The sequence below is a fragment of the Phytophthora infestans genome, genomic scaffold, assembly GCF_000142945.1.
Source record: "Phytophthora infestans T30-4 supercont1.5 genomic scaffold, whole genome shotgun sequence".
In the NCBI taxonomy this organism is placed as follows: domain Eukaryota; phylum Oomycota; class Peronosporomycetes; order Peronosporales; family Peronosporaceae; genus Phytophthora; species Phytophthora infestans.
This window is the reverse complement of record NW_003303754.1, coordinates 1,811,573-1,823,396: the sequence shown is the minus strand read 5'-3', so window position 1 is coordinate 1,823,396 and position 11,824 is coordinate 1,811,573. Positions and strand designations below refer to the sequence as shown.

Sequence of the window (11,824 nt, the reverse complement as noted above, 5' to 3'; positions counted from 1 at the left end):
GAGTCACCGCCAGTCCAGCTGAATCGAACTCTTCGAGCCAACATCCGACATTTTTTTGTTGAAGACAAAGTCCTGTATTTCCAGCCCGATCCTGACTTCGCGCGTCGACTATGTGTACCGAGCGATACCGACCTGAGAAACAGTATTCTATTCGAGAAGCACAACGTGGCTACTAGTGGACACCCTGGCTGTTTGAAGACTTTGTTGGCTGTCCAAGAGCAGTTCTATTGGCCACACATGGAGCGGAGAGTCAAACGCTACGTTCGTTCTTGTGAAATGTGCCAACTAGTAAAAGCTTCTCATCGCAAGCCTGCGGGATTGCTCCATCCGCTGCAAATTCCTCGCAATCGGTGGTCAGATATTTCTATGGATTTTGTTACCGGCCTTACTAAACCCCGTCGTTCGAAGTGTGATGCTGTTATGGTCATCGTAGACCGACTCACGAAGCGAGACCACTTCATTCCTACTACTACTACCTGTACAGCCCAGCAAGCAGCCCAATTTTGTCGTGACAACTACCAGAAACACCACGGATTACCGGTCAGCATTGTCTCCGACCGTGATACAAAGTTCACGTCCAAATTCTGGTCACACCTCATGGGGTTTCAGCAGACCCAGTTGCGCTTGGGCTCGGCCTTTCACCCTGAGACCAACGGACAGACTCAAAAAAAAAAAACATTTTGTTTCGGATTACCTGCGCGCATTTGTGGATCCTCGACAGGACAACGGGGACGACTTACTTTCGCTGGCCGAATCTACGAACAATGCACGTGTCCATTCCAGCACGGGCATGTCGCCTTTTGTGGCCGATATCGGGTACAACTCTCGCTCCGTCGCCGATTTGGTCATTCCTTCATCCGCGGGGCGTTCACGAGCAGCTCTGCAATTTGTGCAACACGAACAAGTTTTTGCAACAGTGCAAGGACTCACTTGAGCAGGCCAAGGCATCAATGAAGTATTTTCATGACCGCAATTGTCCTGACTACAAGTTTGCTCCCGGTGATCAACTTCTTCTTGATACGACTCACCTCGACTTGCCTCATCTTGGCGTTTTTCGGCAAGCGTAAACTCGCTCCACGATACATCGGCCCATATCCCGTGTTGAAGCTTACCACACCGGATACATACCAGGTTCAGCTCCCACCCGGGATCAAGCTGCACAATGAGTTCCATATTTCTTATCTCCGACCGTACGAGTTCAACGCCAACCCACGACGGCTGAACGATGTTCCCCGACTACTTACACGTGATGGTCACGAGGGATTTTAGGTGCAGCGTACCCTAGATCATCGCGTGCTCAAAGGCATTGTTTCAGTACAAGGTCCGTTGGTACGGTCGTGACAACAAGGATAGCTGGGAGCCGGAGTCCGAGTTGACACAAGCAAGCGGGCTTATCGCCAGTTTTCTACAAGATCAAAAGTCAACTTCGCGTAGATTGCGCTCCGGTGACCCCTGACTTGTTTCGGAGGAGAGACTGTCATGATGATGCCCCCTCCTGACTCCAGCATCTACTTACACAACCTTTTCCAAGCCTTCATTCCCTGTTTCGCTCTACTATTCAACCAGACGTAGATCGTGTTCATGATGTGCTTGAAGTTGCATTCATAGTTGAGGTTTAGCTACAGGGCAGATGCTTTCCTTTTCTTTGCTTAACTCAATTCATTCTTATTTTCCTGCTACAACTCAAGTCAAGCTCCTACGACTACAACTCAAGCGGAAACAAGTGTGTCTCCACAACTTCGTGACACTGGGTTTCAATTAGTGACAAAATGGAGGACCTCGATGCCCAGAACGATACGCTTACGGAAAATAACTCTTACGAGCTAATTTGCTGTTTGTCATTTCTATGGTAGACTAGCAAGCGGGGGAGTTTTTAATGATAAGTTTTAAAATCTGTTGCACTGTTCATACAAAACCCGAGCCGTAATGCCTAACAAATCATGAAACTGCAAGTGCAATGTACAATTTAACTGGATAAAAAAATCGCCGATAAGCGGCTGCTTAGGGTACTATAAGGATCCTTAATATCATGGCTGATGCTGGAATATTTTTTTACGGAAATGCGACTGACACTTGGAAGCTGAGAGCGAAACACTTTATCCTTATACTTGAGTAGTACAGACTCCGCGACGTGCCCTTTAAGATTGTCCCAGTCACTAGAAGCCTGTCGTTAAGCTTTATCGGACGGCTGCTCCAGCTGACCCATAAAGCAGAAATCACCCTCAGCGCTCTTCATCTTCCGGAATTGCTTAGCACTGATCACCTTTGTCTCGCCATGCTTTGCCTCATAAGCGTGGGCTGCGTAGTAACGTAGCGTGTCCTTGTGATTAGAACGTCCATTCCACGTCGCCTGCCACCAATATGGCAAGCTGGGGTGGCTCGCACGCACTGCGTGAGCGAGAGCGACGCTGTAGTTCCACGACAACTGACCGCCCGCGACTTCCAATCAATGTCGGGATTAGCTTCTACAAGCCATGGTATACCTAGTGGGACGTGTTTACCTTCCGGAATCTCCATCACGAAAGCGTCCGTTGTGTACGGAGCAAATCCATCCATTTCCAACGTAAAATTTACAGTTGTCCGAGGAATTGCGATCCGCTGGTTGTTGCCGATAGTTATACGGCGAGGCTTTTTGTGTGAAGTCCCCTTAAGACCCAAGCGATGTGCCACTTGCGGTGCTATCGCATTGAAAGACGCACCGTTGTCGATGAACATCTCAACCGAAACGGTTAGAATGGGGCTTAATTGAGTCAAATAGCAGTATAGATTTGTCGAACGCGACTTGCCATCATCTGAGTGATAACAAAGTCGATTCGACGGAGCCACCGTAGCCAAAGTACTGTCATCTTTAACTACCGTTGTAGGCTCAGTGGGTTGCCACCCCACCGAGCCGTCTAGATGTTTTGTTGATTGGCCCGCTCGTCCGCCTTGAGCTTGCGGCAGACGACGTGTGTGTGACCAGGCTTGGCGCAATAATCACACACTCGGCCGGAGGCGTTTGTGGACGTCTGCTTTGTTTCTCCAGAGGAGCTTGCAGTAGCAGGTGGCTTCGTGTTGATTTCTTGGCCACCAGTGGCACTTGCTGTTTTGGCCTCGTTCTTTCGGTTGTTGAAGCCCGGGAGTCAGCGTAGCGGTAAGCGAGTTCGATAACGTCCTGCAGCGTCTTCGGCACATGTTGAGAGATGAAGCTGCTGACGTCTTCTGGTAAGTGCTGTTGGTAGTACGAACGTTTGACGAATTCAGGAACGTCTTTGTCTAACTGCGAGAGTAAGTGTAGGAATCGCGTCGTGTATTCTTGCTGGAACCCTGTGCGTCGAAGCTGGTGCAACTTTGACAGCACCTTGTGCTCGAAGTCGCTGTCGCGAAACCTCTCACGAATGTTGGCCTTAAAAATGGTCCATGTTGCTGGCTGGTTTCCGAGTGACATCTTAAAGTCGCGAAACCAGGTTTTGGCCGTGGGGCCAAGGTTGGCAAATATCATGTCCACGAACACGGGCGTGTTGCCGTCCATGTCCGATTGGAAATCGGCATAGTACTGTTCAGTACTGAAGATCCAGAATTCTAGGTCATCAGTTGTCTGCCCATTGAATGATGGAGGATTGCCCTTCTTCTTCTGTGAACGCTGCATTAGCACTTGCTGCTGTAGCTTTTGCTGCTGCGTCTGCGTTTGCTGCGCGATGACTTGGCTCAGAAACTGCTGTTGCTGTTGAGTGCTCGTCAAGAAGGCCTAGAACATTTGCTACAGCATGACAACGCCATCCGGCGAACCGGTAGCTTGTTGAGTAGCTGGTGCCGTTGCGTCTCAGCTGAGTTGGCATCTTGAGATGGAGCCGATTCGGTCGGTGCACTTACGGCGGCCGTTGCGTCCTCATCTCGCATCCGACGACGTTGTTGCCGGGGTCTTGGGTTGGGGCTCCGATTGCGCGTAACCATGCTTTCGAAGTCGCCAAGAATCGCTTCAATAGTTTTAAAACTGTCACGAAGTTGTGGAGACGCACTTGTTTCCGCTTGAGTTGTAGTCGTAGGAGCTTGACTTAAGTTGTAGCAGGAAAAATGAGAATGAATTGAGTGTTTAAGCAAAGAGAAGGAAAGCATCTGCTCTGTAGCTAAGCCTCAGCTATGAATGCAGCTTCAAACACATCATGAACACGATCTACGTCTGGTTGAATAGTAGAGCGAAACGGGGAGTGAAGGCTTGGAAAAGGTTGTGTAAGTAGATGCTGGAGTCAGGAGGAGCATCATCATGACACCCAGGGGCAACTTAAAGCTTATGCATGCGGTACGCAGCGATAAAGTGCTGGATTGCCGACTCACTAACACCTTGGCCTCCCATGTAGCCCGCTGCGTCGTTTAACGGCTTTATCGCCTGTTTCCAGGAAGTGAAAATTGTTCTCGAATGTTCCGGGTCAGTTGCCATCCTGTGATATTGACCGTTTTAAAGCTCTTCAAAGCCGTTAGATCGCTTGCGTCGAAGATGAGTCCACGTTCCTTATCTTGCGCGTCGTCGCTGACTACCAGCTTGGTTTGTCGCAGCGACCTCGTTTCACCGTCGTTCTCGATGGACAGCGTACTGCCCCATGCAAGGAGGGCAGACGACGCAGTAAACAACAGTAAGAGAGTGAAACGCATTCTCTGTCTTGGGTTTGGCGAGTGGAACGGCTTGCGGACTTGTGGGTAAGTTGGGATCTGAATACGACACGAACTGACGAGCCATTCCGATCCGTGATGCCCTAAAAAAAGCCCTGATTATTGTAATGTTTGGTTCGACGCCACGAAATTGCCACAATGCTGACGAAATTGTGCCGGTGCAGAATTTGATACGTCGAGATAGCGAGCGAACCTGGGCCTTGAGTTTCTTCGGTCTATCAGAAAAAAAACGAGGGGCCATGGAGAATTAATCGAGAAACAATACAATTTCCAAAACACCATTTTCAGCTTCACCCATGGTACTCCTTTAAAAAATGTCCGCATGCTGTATAGTGTACGATCAGCATGAATGTTAAAACCGCTACATGTACTCCATTTCAGTAAAAAAAATAACTCGCTTCTAGCGGGGTAGGTATTACTATATCTGAGCCTGCAACCAGCAAATCTGTAAATACTGAATTTTCATTTTTTGGTTTAAGCAATTCTACAGTAGAACTTTTTCCTACCTAGTACTGTATGACTCCACTATCAGGTATAGCAGCATACCTTTTCAGTAAACAGGTCCAGTTAGATGAGGCGGCTATATCCACGTACATGAACGAGGTTGTAAGGCTACGATAATAAAATACGGATTGCTCCTCGCATCGACAGTTTTAACATCAAATATAGAAATACAGTAGTTTTACACTGCAAAAAATATTAATCCCCCCAAGCCCGAGGCCATTTGGTGCTCACCATCTCACACATACCTACACACGTTAAGGTTTATCCGCAAGATGGGCACCCATATTATACTCCATATATATTTTAACGTGTCTGTACTAGAGCCGGTCCATACCCCCAACCCCAAACTTTGGTATCGTGTCTTCCCCGCCTAAAGTGTCTTCCTAATACATGGTATATCTATTATTGTGTCTCCTGTACGCAAAGACGATACAGTACAAGCCTGATTTATTTGTCGATATTTAGAAAAACAAACCAGCTGGGAATACGTGAGCTGTGCAGTATCTTTAATGCAAGTCAAAAATCAGAGCCGGAGCCTGCCTAAACTACGTCATCACTTCTGCGGGATCGCTTCTGGCGTGATGATCCGTCACTTCCAGATTCACCGCCCGACTTCTCGGAGTTCTCAGCATCACCTGCAGTCTCATCGGTAGGTCTCTTCGGCTTACGGGCACGAATCTTGCGTTTGTTCCGTGTCGGAGGGATCAATGTGCCGTTTTATCAATGTTTATGCCAGATCTCGAAGCACGATGCTGGAACACCATTCACGGAGTGCTTCACTTTGTTGCAAAGGAAGACTCGAGCTGCTAGAGCATTTTTAGAAGACGGTTTCAGCCTGCATTCACCGCAAAAGAGGGTAGTCTCACCCCCACGCAACTCTCCATCGGCTTTGAGCACTGAGCACACCTTACAGGCGCGCTGACGGCGTTTTCGAGCTTGTGTGGCGCTCCCTTTACGCCACTCGTCGGTCTGAACAGGCACATGTCTGGCGACTTCTCGAGCTTTTGTCCGTGTCGCCTGGAGCCCTCGTCGGCGTAGCAGCTGCTACCAGTCTTCAGGTTGAAGCTGGCACAACTCCAGGTGAAGCTGTTTGAGATATTGCACGTGTGATAGCTTTCGTTCACCATCTCTAACCCGCCGGCAATTGAAGACAATAAATGCATTGATAATTGCCAGATCAATAAGGCCTAGGAACAACGATTTGTAATACTTTCTGTAGCGTCTTGCCAACTGCAACGAGTATCTACGGGGTGCGTGTAACAGACACGATTAGCGGAAATGGTAAAGCTGTCTATACACGATAAGACAACTTACCTTTGAAGACGCAACTGGTCATGCACATCCACGCCGCCCATAAAGGTCTGGTAATCTTTTACCACTCTTGGTGCCATTACTTCCGCTTCCGAAGCCGTAATAGGGTCTCGTCGGACAATTCTGTCCTGTTGCGCACTTCCACCAGTTGCTAATACGTGCACCCCTTGCTTGTCGTACCACCGGATTGCTTTCATTGCAGGAACATGAACGGATGTCGCCACTTCGTACGTCCCTCTTTCAATATGTGTGTGGTGTAGTGATTTCTCCGTGGTTGCGGATTATCACCCGTCGACAAAGACGTGACACCGCCCAAGTTGTTCAAGCGACGAACCCTCGGTCGGGTGATGTACGGAGACGCCAAGGTGCAAGGGACTCGACGGCGTCACCTCCGAGTTTTCAACAAATATCGGATACGGCCCTATGTCACTGAATCCAGGCTGTCCTTATTATTAATAATGGACTGGTCGGATTCGCATTCAGCGGACCATCTACGGTACGAACCCTCAGTGGCGGTTGGGATGAGTTCGCGGAATACTCAGCGACCTTTGGAAGACACGTTAACCGTCTGAGACAGGGCGCGGACCGTTAAAGATACTCATGCGACAGTGCAGACGACGCTTGGCATGCAAGAAGATCCAAAACGGATCATTGTTCACTTGATATTTGTAAACTTGATTAGGACTTCTTATTAGAAATAGACCCGAAAGGGTAAGCTTAAATACAGAACAGAATTTCCACTCAAGCACACAGAGCGACGTCCGGCTTCAAGGTAAGCGTCAGGTCAAGCTTGTTTGAGTGTGTTATGCCTGTCGGTGAACTCGAAGCTCTGTAGCGAGGGTTCATCCGGCAAGGCCAAGAGACTTTGTGTATTGGCCGATTATTATCGGGAGGTTTTACGTGACGACTTATTGTTGCCTATTTGCACGACTGGGAGTGCTTGAATTGCCTCCCTTTTATTTCTTCCAGCCGAGTGTTGAACACTCGGTGATCTCGTAAAAGGCTTACCCGTGCCTGGTACCCTTCCGCTGTTGGGACCACGAGGATTCAAAACACCTGCTACCTTTGCTCGTGCTAGTAGCGTGTTCTTATTTTACTGGTTGGCCTATATAAGTAGTTTACAAGGTCCAGTTTGTCCCGGTGCAAGGGCAGAACTGGGGTCTTCAGGTCCGCCCGAACAATCGTTTACTATCCTAGTAGACGTATTGTTGTGGGAACATCCTAACTACATCTGTAGCTAGGGTTCACGTGGGATTTCCAACACCACAACTGGTGCCGCGACCCGGGAACAGATTGTGACCATTGTGAACTGTTTGTATGGCCTTCCAGTTTACGAGCTACCAAGAGAAGAACAAGAAAAAGACAAGAAAAATGGCGAAAGGATAACCGACGGTACCAGTTACGCCTGCCAAGTCTGGCGGGGCTCGCAACGAGTGTTCAAGCCCGGCTGCGCGCTTTGCAGCCGCCACCGAGCTTTCAGTGAGCTTCGACGACGAAGCGGACATCGGTCCTGACGCCCACGATTATGAAGATTACGAAGATAAGACACCGGCTCCAGAGCCAGGCGCAGCGACGCCGGAGACGGCCACGCTATCATCGGGGCTGAGCGGGGCGACCAAGTCCCTTTCGAGGAACCTCGCCGACGAGCTCGATGATGTTGCGGGACCGGAACCGGCCTATGATGATTATGACGATGGGACCGAGGGTTTTAAACCTTCGGTGGCGAGTGCAAAGCATTCAGCACTGCTGAAGGCACCTCGCCCACCTATCAACGGTGATACACCAGCCGCCAAGCGCGTTTTCGACCGCGTACAAGCGCTGATGCAGAATGATGAGTGGATGCAGCTGTTCAAGCCCATCCCCAAGAAAAAGGCCGACTGGCCTGCGCTTGCGCAGGAACTTCAATACCCAGTCAGCTCGGTTTCGACTAGTCAAGTTGCCAAGGATTCAGTCTCGCTACTGTTGTCGCTGGGGTTCGAGAACGAGACGTACCCATCGACGATGTCGCTCCAGGATTGGAGTCCACATGAAGCCGGAGCTGCTCTCCAGAAATGAAAGAAGAAGCTTCGGAAGGCGTTTGGCGCCGTTGGCATCAATGCCGGAAAGCAGCCTGTGAGTCGACCGATGATTCAAGATGAAGATCCGTCTAAGATTCCACTGCCGCCGACGCCCCAACGACTCGTTCGTACTCCACCGACCAAGCGTGGAGCTGAGCGTGGTGCCTTTGGCACTACCGAAGCTTCACCGTACTTTCAAGACTCACACATGGTTACGCCACGTTCGGAGAGCCGTATGCAACGTATTTACGCAAGTAACGAGGGTTCGTTCGGTCGCCGAGGCGGTGCGCGAGCTCCCAAAGGTGGTGTCGGACGTCGTCAAGTCGACAGCGATGGTTCGTCCAGTGACGATGACATTTTGGTGCGTACATTCGACGAGGAAGATCCTCAACTCGAGTTGATGCGTCAGATGAATGAGCTGGCGACGCTGAACGACGTGGACCCAATACCGAGGATTGATATGGCTTCGCACCGACCGCTGGATCGCATCACGCCGTTCTCAGGCTCTTGCAACAAGAGCGAGAACTGTATGCAGTGGCTCCATGGGTTCGTCTATGAAATGACTGGAACCCACACAGATGCCGAAAAATGGTGCATTCCATTTGAGCTAAGTCTCCGGACGGAGCCATTCATTGGTTCCGTCAACTTCCGAAGAAGACGAAGCGCAAGTGGAAGCTGCTGAGCGATGCGTTCATCCGCTACTACTGCTCGCAGTTCACGCAGACGGCACTGTCGCGTTACTACTCCGCCAAGCGGGAACGAAATGAACATCTGTGCGACTACATAAACAGGCTGAACGGCTACGCTCGGACCGCCCGTCTACACTTTGAGAAGAGTGGTCGCGACGCGAAAGAACACGTACAGCAGTTCCTGGCAACATGCGACGATGACAAACTAGCGGAGAGTCTCTACCACGCTCGAGTCGCCGACATTCACGAGCTCGAAGAGATCGTCGAAGATGTTCTCAAGGGCAAGGAGAGAATGGCCAAGCGTGACAGTGAGTACCGATACTATAAGAGTCGTGATACGCGACGCGACGATGGGTACGCCCGCAACAACCGGCGTGATGACCGTCGCCGCGATGACAACCGCAACAAACCAAGCGTGACACTCATTGAAGCTACGGTGGACGACCTACTAGCTGAATTAGAAGGTCGTGAAGCTGCTCAAGGAGGCAACGAGTATTCAAACGAAGATCCGAACGCTTACGACAATGTCAAAGATGAGTACAACGACTTTCAGCCCGATAATACGGATGGCGATTTCTCATTGGATGAAAAATACCGATACCTCGCTGCTGCAAACGAAAACGAGCGCCGTGCAGCTGCTGAAGGCACCTACGCACGTTCGGACAACCGTCAACCGCGTGGAAACACGCCTGATCGCGAGAATGGCTTCAATCAAGATCGCCGAAGTAGTGACCGTGGGTTCAATCAGGACCAACGCGGTCGACGTGACTTCAACCGCGACAGCCGACGCCCACAGTACGGACCATGCGCGGTGTGCGGTGGCATGAGTCACTCCGCCCACTACTGTAACAAGCGATGCAAGTTCTGCAAGCAGCTCCACGATGCTGGACAATGCGAACTTTTCCGCAACTTCCAAGACCTTGCCAAATTCGTGCGCACTAAAGGCACGAAGGAGGAACTCCCGCCAGAGCTCAAGGCCGTCGTTCAAGAACCTCATTAAAGCTAGGCAGCCCGCCAACTACAACTGGGTTGGTCCCTATCGGGCTGCCACAGTTAACCGAGCCTTCAATGGAAGCAGATGGTATCTTTGCTTTCATGGGGCAGAGTGAATGGCCTGATAATTACGTAACAAGTGTGAACGCGACGGAAAATAAACGGAGAGGAGTAGAATCCTCGGTGGAGGTGTTGGAGAGAGAGTGGAGTGTGCTGATGCTGATGAGGGCACCAGCAAGGGGTCGTTCGGCGTGGTTTCGAGTACAGCGCGAGACGAGCCCAAGGGTCACTCCAAGATTATGAAGTTGAACCCTGGCGAGAGACAGGGGTGGTGGTCGGCCAAGAAATTCGACCGACGGATCAGAATGAGAGCTCTGGTGCAAGGCGCTGTGAACGACCAGCGAACGAGGATCCTCCTCGACACAGGAGCGAACGTTAGTGTGATCACTGACGCCTTTGCCAAGAAGTTGCGACTCCGAGATGTACCTGATCACGGACGCCGCATTGACATTCAAGGAATCAACGAAGGCAAGGTGTCTACGACGCGACGAGCGTGCGTCAAGATTACGCTCGGATGGGAGATGGTGTACGAGTTTGAGATGTGGGTAATGGCGCATAGTGCAGGCGTCGACGTGGTACTCGGGACCGACTTTATGATCCCAGCTGGGATCCGGTTGGACCTGTTCCACGGCGCGGCGCAATTACCGCACGAAGTCCAAATCCCGCTGATAAAGACCAAGAACATGATCGACAGCGAAGAATACGGCTCCCATGTTAACGCCGGGCCACCCGAGCGGTTGGACATTCAAGCGCACGAGTGGTGAGAATATCGACTAGCGAAGCGTCAAGTCGGGCTGGAAGAACACGTACTGTGAGTTCGTCGAACGAACAAGCTAATCCCGTCAGTGACGAGGTTTCGACGTGGACGGCCTCAGAGCATTCGATTGACCAACGTGTCTGATCGAACTGTGTACCTACCAGCACACGACTCGATCGCGATGTGGATTCCAGATGGGGATTTGCCACGAGGTGACGGCTATGTGCGTCTGGAGTCCAAGAAGTACCAAGACTGGCAAGTGCTGGCCTACGAAGGTTGTAGAGACCGCGAGCTCTTTCAGCGTGAATGCAACATCTACGAACAATGGCTTGCAACTCAGCCTTCAGCAGTTGATCGACCATACTACCCAGAACCAGGTGGGGTGCTAGCACGACCTCTAGAAGACTCGCTAGTGGATTCTAGTGATCGTCTTACATGTGCAGAGCGCTGGGCACTGATCCTGGAAGAACGTGAACGAGTGGAAGCCCGTCTGGCGTCTGGGGTGACAGCCGGGGATTCGGCCGACGGTCAGCCTTCCGCAGAACCTTTGGACACGTGCACGACAACCCATGGCGGAAGCAATAACGCGAACGAAGCCTCGGTAGTGCGTACACACGAATTACTGAGACCGGTGAACGTGGTACATACGCCAACGAGTGTTAGTGTCCAGTCAGGGGTGACCACGGAAGCGACAAGCAACGGCACTGGATTGAATGGAGTCACCCGTTTTGACGAAGCTGTCCCGGCCTTGTGTGTCACCAAATCTGCGAACGAGCCACCGGTGGTTGATCCAGAGGATGCAGGCA

At 50.9% G+C, this 11,824-nt stretch overlaps 1 protein-coding gene across 1 annotated transcript; it reads right to left on the bottom strand.

The window, feature by feature from the left end:
- Positions 1–4,359: 4,359 nt before the first annotated feature.
- PITG_04178 (secreted RxLR effector peptide protein, putative) lies at positions 4,360–4,629 on the bottom strand (the record flags this gene model as incomplete). The annotated part of the gene is made up of 1 exon (XM_002905821.1): positions 4,360–4,629. The coding sequence occupies one exon, from the start codon at positions 4,627–4,629 to the stop codon at positions 4,360–4,362; it is 270 nt and encodes an 89-aa protein (XP_002905867.1).
- Between the last annotated feature and the right edge of the window lie 7,195 nt (positions 4,630–11,824).